This window comes from Pelophylax lessonae (assembly GCF_965119305.1).
Source record: "Pelophylax lessonae genome assembly, chromosome: 13".
NCBI classification, from domain to species: Eukaryota; Metazoa; Chordata; class Amphibia; order Anura; family Ranidae; genus Pelophylax; species Pelophylax lessonae.
Genome location: NC_138780.1, coordinates 161,060,334 through 161,078,169, shown reverse-complemented (window position 1 = coordinate 161,078,169; position 17,836 = coordinate 161,060,334). Strand labels below are relative to the sequence as shown.

The 17,836-nt window shown below is 43.0% G+C and overlaps 2 protein-coding genes across 3 annotated transcripts in view; one reads left to right on the top strand and one right to left on the bottom strand.

Annotated features, from left to right (window-relative positions):
* The window catches only part of FANCM (FA complementation group M), a 318,993-nt gene that overhangs the window by 250,516 nt on the left and 50,641 nt on the right, over positions 1-17,836 (bottom strand). The gene's annotated exons all lie outside the window — the stretch shown is intronic.
* LOC309569556 (heme-binding protein 1-like) overlaps positions 1-17,836 on the top strand; it is a 55,342-nt gene that overhangs the window by 29,967 nt on the left and 7,539 nt on the right. Inside the window, exons 3-4 of the mRNA XM_082275433.1 lie at positions 5,305-5,446; positions 8,138-8,321. Of these exons, the coding sequence (XP_082131559.1) occupies positions 5,305-5,446; positions 8,138-8,321 (326 nt within the window). The remainder of the gene's footprint in view (positions 1-5,304; positions 5,447-8,137; positions 8,322-17,836) is intronic.

The window sequence follows — 17,836 nt, the reverse complement described above, 5'->3', positions numbered from 1 at the left end:
TGCCCTCAAAAGGGCCGGTTGTATCTGTAAGACTAGATGTCAAGAGCATCCACTACCCTTACATAAGACGTCAAGAGCCTCTCCACCATCAGAAGTGGAGTCCCCCACCCTCCCTTACATCACAGTGCACCTCTCTTACCTTGTGGTGCTGCTGGGAAGAAGCTGGAGGCATTGCTGGAAAGCAGAAAGTATAAGGTCTGGAGGAGGACTGGAGCTCTCCTGCAGCTACAGGAGAGGTGTGAGGGCCACATAAAATGGCCTGGAGGGCCGGATTCGGCCCGCAGGCACATTGTGTTTGACACCTGTGACCTAGATGATCAGAGTTGAAGTAGGAGCAGTTACCTATTAAAACTAGGTACCCGCTCCCCATAAAAAATATTGTGCCAAATGTAGCAGAGAAGAAGGGGGAGGGGGGGACAAGGGGACAAAGTGGAACTTCCTACTTTAGGGTGAACTTCTGCATTCCCTATTAAAGGTGTTCTAGGGACTAAACTTTTCATCCAGCCTCTGAACAATTTTCTTTGTTGTTGCTCATCAAACAAATGGAATGTAGTGTTGCAAAAAAAAAGCCCACAATTTAAATAATTCATTTTGCATAGGATATCTTTATAGTCCATATAAATAGGTGCATGGCAAGGGTGCATCCTTTTCCTATACACGTCATACTAAAAAGGTGTTCACCATCCTCATCTCAGAAAGTTGGAAGAGATGCATTTTGCAGGCAAAGCCCACTGTTGTCACTGTCGGAAAACCAGCCTTTGGAAATACCATGCAGCAATTATTGGCTGCAAAGAGGCTGAAAGAGATCAGCAGTACTGAGATGCAAGAAAAAATGAAAATTATATTGTAAATGGGCCAACTCTCCAAGTACTAATCCCGAGAAGATCTACTGAGTGAATCCCCAACTAGGTTAGGCTTAGCTGGGTTTTATAGACCTGGAACACACATTGCCTGGCTACTGATCCACATGGCTTCTCCTGCTAGAGAAGACATTCAGAGAGTGGAAGAATATTTTCTAAACATGTAATCCTCTTTCCATCTAGCAAAACAGAAGTGACAAAAAACCTGCAGCTAGTTGTGTACTTAGCAAACCGAAGATGTGTCCTGGACTGTGTGCTTCTGCAGGCGCGTGTTCTGTAAAGCAGACAGTGCCTTGAATTTGCTGCTTTAAATCAAAGCCTGCCAAAAACACAGAGAAACCACAAGTGAGTCACATGTTATCAGGTCCGTATGTACTCTTCCAATCTGTGATAATCTGATTTTCTGCTCACAGTTTAATCCCTTGCGGAGTGCTTGCCTTGTTTCCCCAAGTACAGCCCACAAGTCAGACAACTGCAATAAGTAGCTTTAAAAAGAACCTACCATTTTGAAGAAATCCTATTTGTACTTGTTTATTGTATACAGTAAGTTACAGAAAAAAATTGGAGCATTTTTCATAGCAGTTAAGTGCCTGCTGATAGTTTCAGGTGATGACAATAAGGCTGTTTTATCAGGTCGCTTACCATGGCTGATCAATAATATTCACCCAAATGTCCAAATTTTTTATTTTTTTATTTTATACTCGACTTTTTCTTTTAGACCTCATTAATATTTTAAATGTAATAAGAGCAGGGCAATTCCTCCTGTATTAATTGTATTGCAACTGTATTGTCTTCCCTCATATTGTAAAGCGCTGTGCAAACTGTTGGTGCTATATAAATCCTGTATAATAATAATAATAATAATAAATGCACCAAGATGATTTTAACATTAAAAACATTACATGGCTGCAATACGTTCACATCTATAATTTATACAATACGTTCAAATCGCATATTTAGTACAGCAATTTTTTTTTTTTTTTGTAGATTGCCGGTGTGTACCGGGCTTTAAGTGGAGGTTCAGCCTAAAATTAAAATCTCTAAATCTACTGGAAGCCACAATCTAAGACTAACCTATCTAGCCCTGTAATGTAAAAGTGGCTATACATACCTTTTCTGAAGCCGCTTTGATCTGGTCTCCAGCGGTAGATGCTGCGTAGAAAAGATGGTCGGCAACGGCAGGGAAATGCATGAGAAGGGACATCACCAATAGAGTTACTATGGGACTTCTGTTTTTGGTTGCCTCCTCTGCACCCATCTACAGTTGTGCTCATAAATATACATACCCTGGCAGAATTTATGATTTTTTTGGCCATTTTTCAGAGAATATGAATGAGAACACAAACTTTTCTTTCACTCATGGTTAGTGTTTGGCTGAAGCCATTTATCAATCAATCAATCAACTGTGTTTACTCTTTAAATCATATTGACCACAGACACTACCCAAATGACCCTGATCAAAAGTTTACATACCCTGATGATTTTGGCCTGATAATATGCACACAGTTGACACAAAGGGGTTTGAATGGCTATTAAAGGGAACCATCCTCATCTGTGATCTATTTGCTTGTAATTAGTGTGTATAAAAGGTCAATGAGTTTCTGGACTCCTGACAGACCCTTGCATCCTTCATCCAGTGCTGCTCTGATGTTTCTGGATTCTGAGTCATGGGGAAAGCAAAATAATTGTCAAAGGATCTGCGGGAAAAGGTAGTTGAACTGTATAAAACAGGAAAGGGATATAAAAAGATATCCAAGGAATTGAGAATGCCAATCAGCAGTGTTCAAACTCTAATCAAGAAGTGGAAAATGAGGGGTTCTGTTGAAACCAAACCAGTCAGGTAGACCAACTAAAATTTCAGCCACAACTGCCAGGAAAATTGTTCGGGATGCAAAGAAAAACCCACAAATAACTTCAGATGAAATACAGGACTCTCTGAAAATATGTGGTGTGGATGTTTCAAAATGCTCAAAAAGGAGGCACTTGAAGAAAGATGGGCTGCATGGTCGGGTCGCCAGAAGAAATCCATTACTACGCAAATGCCACAAACTATTTTACTTACAATACGCCAAACAGCACAGAGACAAGCCTCAAAGCTTCTGGCACAAAGTCATTTGGAGTGAGGAGACCAAAGTTTAGCTTTTTGGCCACAACCATAAATGCTACATTTGGAGAGGAGTCAACAAGGCTGACAAGAAACACAGAGGTGGATCACTGAGGTTTTGGGGATGTGTGAGCTACAAAGGCACAGGAAATTTGGTCAGAATTGATGGCAAGATGAATACAGTAGCTTATCAAAAAATTCTGGAGGAAAAATTTTCATTATCAGCCCTAAAGCTGCGCATGTGACAGGCTTGGACATTCCAACATGACAACGTTCCGAAACACAAGGCAAAGTCGACCTGTAATTGGCTACAGCAGAATAAAGTGAAGGTTCTGGAGTGGCCATCTCAGTCTCCTGACCTCAATATCATGGAGCCACTCTGGGGAAATCTCAAACCTGCAGTTCATGCAAGACAGGCCAAGAATTTACAGGAACTGGAGGCTTTTTGCCAGGAAGAATGGGCAGTTTTACCATCTGGGAAGATGAAGAGCCTCATCCACAAATACCACAAACGACTTCAAGCTGTCATTGATGTTAAAAGGGGGGCAATATACGGTATTAAGGATTGGGGTATGTAAACTTTTGATCAGAGTCATTTTGGCAGTTTCTGTTGTCATTATGATTTAAAAAAAGTAAACACAGTTGATTGATGATAAATGGCTTCAGAAAACACTAACCATTAGAAAAAAGTATGTGTTATTCATATTGTGAGGGGACTAGCTCGGTGGCGGGTGTGGATGACCCCTTGGGGGGGTTAGTTACACAGGGAGATAGCCGAGAAGTGGTTGCAAACAGTGTAAGGTTTTATTCTTGCAATTTTCTTCACACAAGTGTAAGCCTCAAAAACATCAAAATAAAATAAAACACAAAATAAATCCTTGCCACTGTGGGCGGCTACCTTCTCACACACAGGAACCTATCTAATGAAGTCTGTCCCCAACCTACTGTTGGGCAGACTTGGCTGATCATACAGCAGACTCTCAATAGTCCATTTATTATCTCTTCACACAACAAATGTCCATTGAACATGACCCTTTTCTCTTCACATTGAACATGTCCCTTTTCTCTTCACACAGCACATGTTCATTGGACTTTCCTTTCACATAGAAAACATCCATTGGTTTTTCTCTTCACACAGAAATAGTTCATTTTCTCACCTTGAGAAGTCTTCACACTTTTTACCCTCCTCAGCGCACATCGCTTCAGGAGGTCTTCACACTTTTTACCCTCCTCAGCGCACATCGCTCCAGGAGGTCTTCCCCATGCTCACACAGCTTCAGGGGGCATCCCTTCTCCCATGCTCACACAGCGTCGGGAGGCACACATCTGACTGTCCTCCTCTCCCCAGCTCACACAGCGTCAGGAGGCAGCAATCCTTAGACTTCCTCTGGACAAATTATAGAGGCCTTCATTTCCTCATTCTGAACAGCTGAAGTCTGTTCAACGTCCTTAGACAGTTCTGGCTACCTTTGCAGCCGACACCCTATAGTAATTGGTGAATTTTCTAAACCAGGTGGAAATGTATCTCCTGTCTGGGACTACATCCACAGATTTACCTGACTTCCTGTCACAATATTCTCTGAAAAATGGGCAAGAAATCAAACATTGCCAGGGTATGTAAACTTATGAGCACAACTGTACACAGAGAAGCTACCGCTTCAGTGGTGGGACCAGACTGAAGAGGTTTCAGGAAAGGTACGTATTGCAGTTTTTGCTTTACAGGGCTAGATAAGTTAGTCCTAGATTGTGGAGGCAAGTAGATTTAAAGATTTTAGTTTTAGGCTGAGCTTCTACTTTAAGCCTTAGAATGAGTGACCACAATCACTGACTGCTCAGTTCTTGATCATCTGGGAGAACTCCGCTCTGCCTCTTGACCGCTCACTGGAGTGCCTGGCTGGCAAGGGTGCGGGTGCAGCTGGCATTGGATCTAAGCCGCATGCTAAGAGCTGGACCCAGCTGTCACTCAGGCAGCTGCGTGGATCCTGACAATATGGTCGGGATCTTGAGAGCCTGGAGTGGCTCCGACGTCAGCCAACTGCAGACTTTAGCCCACTGTTCGCTGATTCTGATTACTGTGACCCACACATGAAGCATTGCCAAAAAAGCTTTGACCATACTTCACTTAAAGACAATTCCTGCTATGGGCTGACAGGTTATTTTGCACGTGTCATCCCTGTCCGGTTTTCTTTTTGATAACTCAAACCCTCCCTTTATCACACACTTTTTTTTTTTTTGGTTTTGTTTTTTTTTTATTATTCCAAGTGAGCAACGCAGTTTAAATGTGAGAAAAAAATGTATTCTTTTTCCCCATTCAAAATCCATTTTTTGTTTCTTGCTCAGTGCGGCGAAATACTGTATGAGAAAAGGCAATATGGAACAGCCAAATGGGCCTGCATTAAGATGAATGAGGAGAAATATGAACAAAGTATCTGCATGGGGTTCATGAAGCTTATGAAATACATCTGTGAGCAGAATTCTTCAGGTAAGAGATGTCTCACGATAACACGCAACACTCCCACAACCTTCCATTCATTTCATGACAAATGTTCCATATACAGGCGATAGGTCTATTTTAGGTCTGCTGCATGTACAACAGTTTGATAAAGTAATCATTTGGTTTTATTTTCTGCTACGACACAAGGGAGGGAGGGAAACCTTTCTTCTATATCCTACAATCTAAGAAGAGAGGAAAGAAAAGATATCCTGCATACATTTCATAACTTGCTAAATCCGAGTGCTTTTATTTTTAAGTTTTATTTTATTAACCACTTAAGCCCCAGCCCTATTTCGGACACTTTTTGTTTACAAGTTAAAAGCAGTATTTTTTCCTAGGAAACTAATTTTGAAAAAAATCACATTTCACTGCATTTAAAAAATACTAAACAGTAAAGTTAGCCCATTTTTTTAGTTTATTGTGAAAGAGGATGTCACGCCGTGTAAATAGATACCCAATATGTTACAGTTTAAAATTGTGCACACCCGTGGGATGGCGACAAACTACGGTCAATAGAGATCTCAATAGGCGACGCTTTAAATTTTTTTAACGGTTACCAGTTTAGAGTTAGAGTGTAGCTCTTTTTTTTTTTTTTTTTTAATTATTGCTCACGCTCTGGCGATCGCGGCGATACCTCACATGTGTGGTTTGAACAGCGATTTCATTCGCGGCTCGACTTGGGTATATGTTTTTGTTTGTGCGCGAACCAATGGTGACAGGGCAGCTAAAATTTTTTATTTTTTTTCCTATTTATTTTTTTTTTTTTAACTTTATTACAGGTTTTTAAAAAACCCCTGTAAGTAGACCCCTCCACTACACTTCCATGTATGCAAAATGCCAAAATCGGAGACCCGATCGAAGCCATTTCCGGCTTTGATCGGGACTCCATCCAGCCGGCGGACGTGCCGGCTGGGTGCTCGGGGCTCCCGGTGGGACGGGAGCCCCGAGCAAAGTCATAGAAGGTGGCGGGGGGGGGGGGATGTCCCCTCCCGCTCACCCGGGTAACGATCGAGAGGCTCCTGAGCCGCAACGGTCGTCACCGACGGAAAGCCGACCCGTCGGCTGTTAACCACGGTACCGGGATGGTGCCTCTAGCTAGAGGCATCGTCCCGGTTTACCCCCGCAAAATTTGCCGACGTACCCATACGTCACTTTGCGGTAAGTGGTTAAAGTAGACCCAAACACCCCCCTCCCAAGTATCCTATCTTGCCGTCGTTAAATGACACAAGGTGGGGGGGGGGGGGGGGGGAGGAGATGTAATAATGCCAGCTGCTCTAAGGCAGTGTTTCTCAACTCCGGTCCTCAGGGCACGCTAACAGGCCAGGTTTGCAAGAAAACTGAAATACATCATAGGTGATATAATTTGCTGCTCAGTGATTGCAGTATTCTAGTCTGCATCTTCCCAGGGTAATACTTAAAATCTGGCCTGTTAGTGTGCCTTGAGGACCGGAGTTGAGAAACACTGTTCTAAGATAACGTGCATTCTATATTAGTGATCGACCAATATCATTTTTTATTGCCGATACCGATATTTTGGTCATTGCATATCAGTATCAGCCGATATTTTCGGACATTAAAAAATGTATTTTTTTTTATTTTATAGGTACTTTTGTGGAGGGATATGGGGGTCTAAAAGACCCCCAAACTCCTCCTCTGCACTTAAAAGCATTTAATCGCCAAGTCTGGCTGTTTTGAATGCTGTCATTTTTTTTAATTTGGCACCGAGTACCTGGAAGTGATGTCATGACAACACTTCTGGGTTTTTACATGGGTTTTTACATGGAGACCCGATCAGATTCGAATGCGGCTTTGATCAGGTCTTCTCTTCGGCGGCCACGCAGGTAGAATGCCTGGGTCTCCTGGTGGCCCTCGATATATCGGCTTTGCCGATAATTGATCGATCCCTACTCCATATATTAAAAGTTGAATCCCAGGTATGGCAATTTATAGTTACATACTTCTAGTATATTGGTCCAATCTGGACCAATGTGTGTGCCATACCCGTGGGATCCCGCTGGAAATCACTGTATATGGCACTACTACCTCAGCGATCTCCATTTGCTTCTGCATCCTGTCCTGAGCAGTGGCCTTGCTGCCTTGAAAACAGAAGAAGCTGCTCACTTTGAATGGGTGCCAGTCAGGGAACACTTTGCATTTTCTTAATGCATGGAAAGTGTTCTCTGGTTGGACAAGGTGGAAAGGCAACCAGTGGCATCACAATCTCCACCTCATTACAAGAACACTTTGCATTTATTGAGAATATGTAAATTACCGTTCGGCAGAGAATGTCTGCCTGACAGTAGAAGTAGATTATATCCAAACTCACAGCGCTGCCCCTTTAAAACTACCCTAATATATTAGTGCAATAAACTAAACTAGACCTATATTGTCCAAATATGATAAGTCTCCAATATCATCCCTGCAACATTCTGCTGGTGCAAAAATAAAATCGGTGCAGTCTTTTGCAATCACTTGAGCTGGTGCAGCTGCTTTTCTACATCTGGTGCAAAAGCCGCAGTGCCGTGCTCCCCTCTGGTGTTTACACAATTACCAAAAAGCATGGACTCTATGCATAAGCATTCAGAGTTTTAAAGTGTTACTAAACCCACAACAGTAAAATCAGCCTGTATATGCAGTAAAGCACGTTTGCCATGACTGTTCTTGAATTTTCATTTCTAGGCTCATATTTAGGAATGACCATTCCAGTTCTCACAACCGTGCACACAGATGAAACGCACACAGGAATCACACGTGCCGTCACCGTGGCATATTATATCCCTTCCCACCTTCAAGCCAATCCACCTCAACCCACAGATCCAGACATTGTCATAGAAGAGTGGCCACCCACTGTGGTCTTCACCAGGTAATTATAAGTTAACCACTATATTTATTTACAGTGCCTTGAAAAAGAATTCATACCCTTTGAAATTTTCCACATTTTGTCATGTTACAACCAAAAATGTAAATGTATTTTATTGGGATTTTATGTGATCGACCAACACAAGTGGCACATAATTGTGAAGTGGAAGGAAATGATAAATAGTTTTCGAAACGTTTTACAAATAAATATCTGAAAAGTGTGGCGTGCATTTGTATTTCTCCCCCTTTACTCGGATACCCCTAACTGAAATCTAGTGGAACCAATTGCCTTCAGAAGTCACCTGATTAGAGTCCACCTATGTGTAATTGAATCTCAGAATAAATTCAGCTGTTCTGTGAAGCCCTTGGTGCACAAACAGCATCATAAAAAGGCCAAGGAACACACCAGACAGGCCAGGGATAAAGTTGTGGAGAAGTTTAAAGCAGGGTTAGATTCTAAAAAAATCTCAAGCTTTGGACATTTCACGGAGCACTGCTCAATCCATCATTTAAAAAATGGAATGTATGGCACAACTGCAAACCTACCAAGACATGGCGGTCCACCTAAACTGACAGGTCGGACAAGGAGAGCATTAATCAGAGAAGCAGCCTAGAGGCCCATGGTAACTCTGGAGGAGCTACAGAGATCCACAGCTCAGGTGGGAGAATCTGTCCACAGGATGACCACTAGTCATGCACTCCACAAATCTGGCCTTTATGGAAAAGTGGCAACAAGAAAGCCATGGTTGAAAGAAAGCCATATGAAGTCTCGTTTACAGTTTGCAAGAAGCCATGTGGGGGACACAGCAAACATGTGGTAAAAGGTGCTCTGGTCAGAGGAGACCAAAAAATTACGTTTCTGGCCTAAAAGCAAAACGCTATGTGTGGCGCAAAACTAACACTGCACATCACCCTGAATATACCATCCCCACCGTGAAACAAGGTGGTAGCAGCATCATGTTGTGGGGATGCTTTTCTTCAGCAGGGACAAGGCAGGTGATCAGAGTTAATGGGAAGATGGATGGAGCCAAATACAGGGCAACCTTAAAACCGGAGTCTGCAAAAGACTTGAGACTGGGGGGAAGGTTTACCATCCAGCAGGACAACGGCCCTAAACACACAGCCAGAAATACAATGGAATGGCTTAGATCAAAGCATATTCATGTGTTAAGGCCTGTACACACGAGTGGAAATTCGCCCGGGAATTTTCGTCCGACGACCGATCTGCCGATTTTCGGCTTGTTAGTATGATGCTTCCGACAACCGACTCCGACTTTTCGGCCGAAAAAATCCTGGTGTGCAGGCTATATAATTTTTGTCGACCATCAAAACACGTCCGATTTTCGTCTCATTAGTACAGATTTCGATGGGGAAAAAACCTTATGAGCAAGACTAGGCATGCTCAGAGATGAAAGAACACAAAGAAAGCAATCCAATACATGATATCACTTCTGAAGCAGAATTCTGTCATGCGGGAAAATGTGTGTGCAGTCTAGAGCACATTCCAACCAACAGACACCACTCTGGACAAAAGACGGACGACCGGTCGGCGGAAATTCGTTGCATGTGTACGAGGCTTTAGAATGGCCCAGTGAAAGTCCAGACCTAAATCCATTTGAGAATCTGTGGACTTAAAAATTGCTGTTCAGACGCTCTCCATCCAATCAGACAGAGCTTGAGCTATTTTGGAAAGACAAATGGGCATACATTTCACTCTAGATGTGCAAAGCTGGTAGAGACATCCCCAAAAAGACTTGCAGCTGTAATCGCCTGTGTTGATGGGGGAACTGAGTGATTTTCTTTCCTGCAAGCCATGGTTGCAGGAAAGAAAATAGCTCTGTCTATGGCCAGCCTAATGGGCCATACACACTATACCCGGGGTCCTCAATAGGCGGACTCCGGGCCGCCTCCGGACCCACACGGATTAAAATCTGGACCGCCGAAGCGGTCTGCTTGCTTCTGTCTCAGCGGGGGACAGAATGGAGAGGATCGGGAGGATCGGAGTGGCTGTGTTTAGCACTGCATGATTACAAAAAGCCGAGTACAAGTTCTTCTGCGGCGGAGAGGATGTCCTACAAAGTCCCGCCTCCTGGGCCGGCTCTTACCTATGATAGACAGAACACTGGTGACGTCTATCATAGGAGCCAGTGTCCAGGAGGTGGGACTTTGTAGGACATCCTCTCCGTCGGGTAAGAAGAACTTGTACTCGGCTTTTTGTAATCATGCAGCGCTAAACACAGCCACTCCGATTCTCCCGATCCTCTCCATTCTGTCCCCCGCTGAGACAGAAGGAAGCAGACCGCTTCGGCGGTCCAGATTAATGGGGGCACGCACACTGGTCACTGCATTATTGGGGGCACGCACACTGGTCACTGCATTATTGGGGGCACGCACACTGGTCACTGCATTATTGGGGGCACAAACACTGGTCACTGCATTATTGGGGGCACGCACACTTTTCACTCTGCATTATTGGGGGCACACACACTGGTCACTGCATTATTGGGGGCACACACACTGGTCACTGCATTATTGGGGGCACACACACTGGTCACTGCATTATTGGGGGCACACACACTGGTCACTCTGCATTATTGAGGGCACACACACTGGTCACTCTGCATTATTGAGGGCACACACACTGGTCACTCTGCATTATTGGGGGCACACACACTGGTCACTCTGCATTATTTGGGGCACACACACTGGTCACTCTGCATTAATGGGGGCACGCACACGGTTGCTCTGCATTAATGGGGGCACGCACATGGTCACTCTGCATTAATGGGGGCACGCACATGGTCGCTCTGCATTAATGGGGACACGCTCTGCATTAATAGGGGCACACACATGGTCGCTCTGCATTAATGGGGGCACACACATGGTCGCTCTGCATTAATGGGGACACCCTCTGCATTAATGGGGGCACACACATGGTCGCTCTGCATTAATGGGGGCACGCACATGGTCGCTCTGCATTAATGGGGACACGCTCTGCATTAATGGGGGCACACACATGGTCGCTCTGCATTAATGGGGGCACACACATGGTCACTCTGCATTAATGGGGGCACGCACATGGTCGCTCTGCATTAATGGGGGCACGCACATGGTCGCTCTGCATTAATGGGGGCACGCACATGGTCGCTCTGCATTAATGGGGGCATGCACACTGGTTGCTCTTCATTAATGGGGGCACGCACAATGGTCGCTCTGCATTGGATGGGGGCAAGTTTTGGGGAATGCCTTTTTTTGTTGTTGGCGTTCTGTATTTGGAATTTGACGGTCACTTTTCCGGACCTCGGACTGAATGGAAAATTTGTAAGTGGACCTTTCAAGTTTACATTTGAGTACCCCTGCACTATACAATTGTCTTTAGATTTTTTTCTTTAGATTTACCAAAACCATATAATATGAGGTCAAATCTAAACACTTTCAATTTTTATGCAATCAGGCAGGCCCCTGCACTACATAGTTGAAGGTAAATTTAACAACAAAAGCTGTATAGTGTGTATCCAGCTTAAGCCTCGTACACACGCAACGAATTTCGGCCGACCGGTCATTCGTCTTTTTGTCCAGAGTGGTGTCTGTTGGTTGGAATGTGCTCTAGACTGCACACGAATTTTGTCGTCCGACAGAATTATACTTCAGAAGTGATGTCATGTGTTGGATTGCTTTCTTTGTGTTCTTTCATCTCTGAGCATGCCCAGACTTGCTCATATGATTTTTCCCTGTCGAAATCTCTACTGACTGCACGAAAATCGGACGTGTTTTGACGGTGGACAAAAATTTTATAGCCTGCACACCAGAATTTTTTTCGGCCGAAAAGTTGGAGTCGGTTGTCGAGAGCACCATACTAACAAGCCGAAAATCGGCAGATCGGTCGTCGGACAAAAATTCCCGGCCGAATTTCGACTCGTGTGTACGGGCCTTTCACTGTCAGCTGACCCATGTCCTCCAACCCTCCTCATCTCCCTCATAACCTTTATGTAGCTGCCAAGAGGAGTACTGTAGGGGGTGCATAAAATCTGCTGGGTATGCCAACATCCAAGATGGTGGAACCCAGCAGCAATCTCAAGGCTGTTGAAAATCTACAGGAAGGATTTTACAGGTAAATAAATAAGATACATGCACATAACTTATGGAAGGATTTTTATTGAAATGGTCTGGCCACATGATTTCTATAAATCTTTCTAAACACATCTAGAAATCGATAGCATTTGGCAGATCCTTTGCACATTCATTAAAAAGCAAATCAAGGCTATGAGCCTTCCTACCAGGGTTCCCTTTAAATGTTTCATTCTATCTGCGCTCCTGGATCACAGCATACAGAGCCCATTCATGACCTGTGAACCCAAGAACAGCATGGACAGATTCATCCTTTAGCTGCCCACAGAAATCACTATTTGATCTTAAGCTCTCTCGTTTCTTTTCAATTATTATTCGAATTGTTCAATTATGAAAAATTGAGGCATTTAAATCTTGCAGGATTTAAAACTTACAAAAAAAAATGCCTAACAATGTATTTTTTATAAAAGAAATGTAATCCCTTTCAAAATCCGTGACGGCAAACCAACTCAATCATTTAGTGCAGCTTAGTCCTAATAACTCATTTTAAATAAGAAAATTCACCTTTCAGAAACCACTTCCCTTGGTCTTCAAGAGCCTCACTTCCATATTACAAGCAATTATTGCCTTTCAATAACACGAGGGTCTAAGTGACCTGACAGGACGGGTTCCTATTCAGGCCTTATACATTAGAACAAAACACTCCCGACCATGATAATAAAAGAAAAAAAACACATGGGGAGAGCAGTTTGGCCTGACCCAGCCCACCCCCCATAGTGCCGAATATGTCAAGTGGCATTAATAAGAATGACATGGCTTCAGCACAATAACTCTGGAGGACGTCTATCTGCAGGTTACCAGTATCTTGTCTAATAATATGTCCTATTGAAAAAAAGTGTCCATCTCCCCCTGAATCTAATCAGAATGTGCTATAGCTGTTAAATACCTGCTAACCATACTAGGAAAATCTAATATAACAGGCTTTGTATTACTTGAAAAGCAGCAAAAGCAATTGACCTAGTTCAAAGCAAACAACTGTTTTAATGCTAGTTTTTTGTTTGTTTTTTTAGACTTGGAGAACACTTAAGACTATGTACACAAAGACAGGCAGGTACCTAGCAGTAGGGTAAAACTGGCCACAGACGTGCCAACTAATGGCACTTTTCCACTGAAAGTACCAGCTCGGCTCCACTCGGCACTGCTTGGCCCAGCTCGGCTCAGTTTGCTTTTCCACTGCGTGGTACGAGTCGGCGCGTTTCAGCACTGTATAGGCTCTACTCGGCTTGGTTTGCTTTTCCACTAAAGTAGTAAGTGGGTGGGATTACAACGATTCTCTGACCAATCAGTGGCTAGTAGTGACAAACAATCAAGGCGGCATGCAAAGGATTGTGGGATATGGTATAGGCAGAGTTGTATAAAGTACTCGAAACCCATACTTGAGTAAAAGTACAAGTGCTCGATCAAAAAGTGACTTGAGTAGAAGTGGAAGTGCTCGATCAAAAAGTGACTTGAGTAGAAGTACTAAAAGTATTCAACATTTTTTGTACTTAAGTATTGCAAGTAGTTTTTTTTAAAAGTTTGCTACTCAAGTACTGAAAGTAAAAGTACCAGTAGTTTTGAAAAAAAAAATTGCTACTCAAGTACTGAAAGTAAAAGTACAAGTACTGTGTTATGTAGTTATTAAAGAAAGAAGTCAAAAGTTTGAACATCATATTGTTTTTTATTATTTCAAATGCAGCTTTTATTTATGCATACAGTAGCATTTATTTTCGTATGCGCTGATAATACACATGTTTTGAGCTTCATGAAACCTGCCATCTACTGTTCTGGCAGTGGAAATTTTTATAATTGTAACGAGTAACTATGCAGCACAGAAAAAAAATATCGGAGTAGAAGTATTGAAATGATTGAAAAAATGTAGTGAAGTAAAAGTGGAAGTAGGAGAAAAAAAAAATTCTACTCCAGGAAAGTACAGATACCGCCTTTTGGTACTTAAGTACAGTAGTGAAGTAGTTCTACTTAGTTACTATACATCTCTGGGTATAGGTACGGCTCGCTTGGGACCCCAACCGAGGTGGTACTGATTAAGCGAGCCGTACCATGTAGTGGAAAAGCGCCGCTGTACCGAACCGTTCTAACACGTACCATGCGGTACCATGCAGTGGAAAAGCGCCACATCGAGCCGTACCATGCAGTGGAAAAGCACCTTAAAACCCCTTTTGGTCAACCAAGTTATCTACCATAGACCTCTACCATACACGAGTTCAATCAATTGAACTGGGCTATAAAAACAGACAGCTTCATTACAGTTTAAAAAAAAAAAAAAAAAAAATTAACCAGCTCTTTTTTTCAAAATAACTAGTCTTAAAGATTTTTACCCTGGGTTCAGTCAAGGCAATTTCTATGCTTTTTCCTGGTGGTCAACAGAGACCACTAGTTTCCATGTTCGATCTTTCAGGATTTCAACTTCAGCTCAATTGAAAGAGGTTGAAATTGCTGGAAAGTTGCCACTCCTATCTCCATCTTAAAGTCGAACTCCACTTTTTAGTGCTGGTTCATTTCAATGTGATTTCTAATGAGAGTTGGATAGCACTGAATTGCATGACAAGCGAAATGGCATAAATTCAATGTCACTGCGATCCGATTTTAAAAAGGGTCCTGTGTGAGAGTTTGGTACAATGCAGCAGGATTTCCTGGTCCACAGCCTTCAATGGACACACATCTAGGTCACATCTGCATGCTTTTTTGATCTGTTTTACAGCGTGATTTGTGCTGGTTGTTAGGAGCCGGCACCCTCTGGCATCCTATCAACCAATGACTGATCCCTGCTATTGAGGAGTCATTTGTTAAGGAGCCCAAAAAGGAGTCATCCCTGTTATCAGTGCGCAAAAGAGCCAGCACGGTTTAAAAAAAGAAAAGAAAAAACAAAAAAAACACACACAGCGTGTCCCCACCAAAATCTATTCCAGGCCCTTAGTTGGTAGGGATTTTCAGGGGAACCCCCACACCAAAAAAAAAAAATTGCATGGGATCTCGCCCAAAATCCATACCAGGCCCTCATCGGAGCATGTAGTCAGGCAGGCCAGCAAGGGGGGTGGAGGAGCAGACAAACCATACCAGGCCACATGCCCTCAACATGGGGAGAAGGCACTTTGTCACAGACCTGTGTTCTACCCATGGGATGGGACTCCCAGAGCACAATGGATACAGGCTGGGCACTGAATGAATGAGGAAAGTCTTGTATTCATTCATAGAATGCAAAACTATATGTTCAGTTTGACTATTTGGTTCCAAGAGTGGAATGGGTATTCCCCTTTCCACTTCCAGAACACAAGGCTGCAAACTGTATGTAGCTAAGGCTATATAGAGAATACAGCATGCTTATAAGAGACCTTAAACGTGAAATTAGGCTTAAAAGGAGAAGGTATATGGGCAATCTGAAAATCCTCCTGCTGAAACATTCGAACACTTGTAAGCAGTCACTCCCGTAAGGCCTCTTTCACACGGGCGTTCCGTATGTCCGTATATCACCCCATCCGTTTGCGGGATGACCATCCGCTGACATCCGATTTTTGTCCTTTCAGTTCTGTTCCGTTTTTTGGAACGGAACAGAAGCCTATTTTTCTTCCGTTAAAAAAACGGAACGGATGCCAAATTGGATGTCAGCGGTGTCATCCGCTGACATCCGCAATCCCCATAGACATACATTATGTCCGTATATCATCCGCAAACGGATGGGATGATATGCGGACATACGGAGCGGATGACACAAGTGTCATCCGTGTCCGTGAAAAAAAAAAGTGCTGCAGCGGAAGAAGAAATTGGAGCGGCCGTGTGAAAGAGCCCTTAGGCTGGAGCTTCAAATGAAAAATTGAATAGCTCAACAGTGCTCAGAGCAATTACTTATTAGGAGTAGCAGTGGAAAGCTCATTAGGCTTTGGCTCCCTATACAGTAAGCTTCAGCAGTAGCATGCATTAGCATCTTGTAGCATTCAGTCACACAGAACTGGAATAGTGTGCGATTGTGCAAGTTTGATAGCTTATACAGTTTGGGCAGCTTGTGTAGCTTACTCCGTAGGGTGTAATTTAATCCAGCTGACTATATAGACATAGCCTGCTTCACTTTTCCCAGCCATTAACAGTAATCCAGAGAAAATAAAGATGGAGGCTGCATCGTGGCGTTCAATCCTGGACAAAAGAAAAAAACTGAGCCAAGAGTCCATCACAGCATACTGGAGATCCTTCTTGGTCTATGACCCTTAAATGAACCTCAACAATCTTCCCATACAATTTGTGCATTTTATGCATGTCCTTTATTTATAAAAGCCTCTTTGTGTAGACATCCAAAAGTTCCAAAACTGCTACTGAAAGCCACCATCTTGGATTTGAAGCCAGCAAGATAATAAAGATACAAATTAGGAAGTGCCATGCCTGCCTCTCTCTTAGGCCCGGGCATAGACGGTTACCGAGATTCAAACTGTGGGGGCAGGCTAAATGTACCAAGTTGTTCGATTGAGCGATCAACTTGGGTAAAACCAGCCTGCTGGATTTACTTGCGATTAATGCTAGCGGCTGCTATAGCTGGGATTCCTTGGCAAAGTTATTCAAAATTGCTGCAAACTGCCCAAAGTTGAACAAGCCTACACGTGGCTTAAGCCTATTTTGTTACACATAGCCACAGGTTTTTATTGTGCAGCATTGCAATCTTGGGCACTGTTCGAGCAAGCTGCTGGCACCTGAACAACCGGTGACATCATAGGGTAATAAGAAGGTTGTTGGGCTCCTGCACAGCATCCTTGTTTGCCGCCCTCAGTTAGCACTGGGGTCACATTAGAGGAGTGAGGGAGAAGAGAAATGCTAGACACGAGTCAGTACCAGTGTGAAATGGTAAACTTGCTTTGTAAAAATAAATCACCTCTAATGTTGGGGGTCCTACGTGTTCTGCGTTTTTTTACATTGTAGAATAAAATGCCTGAGATTGTGTTTCAATTTTAAATAGTGCCTTGACAAAAAAAAAAAAAAAAAAAAAAAGTTGGGGAAAAAAAAAAAACTGGTATAGAGCCTGGAGGCAGAAACAGCAGATGATCAGCTGACTGCCTTGTGTGGACCATGGAATTTGAGATGAACATTTTCTTTATCTCACTCCTTTTGTCTGTTATTTCAGATTACAGAGGACACTCGCCTCCATTCCATCGACGTGGTTACTATAAAAAGATCCAAATTCAACTTTTTTCACAAGTCAAAATTTAAAAGCTTTTCCACTGCTTGCTTTTTAAATATTACATTAAAAGGGTAACTCATGGTGTAAAAAAATAGCAAAGAAAAAATATTATAACGTATACAATTGCAAAACAAATCATATTGTGATAGAAAGGTAATTTTTAATTAACCTTCAATTTCAGCCTGCAGCCGTAGAAATTTTCTGAAAATGCAATGCAATATGGCTACCTG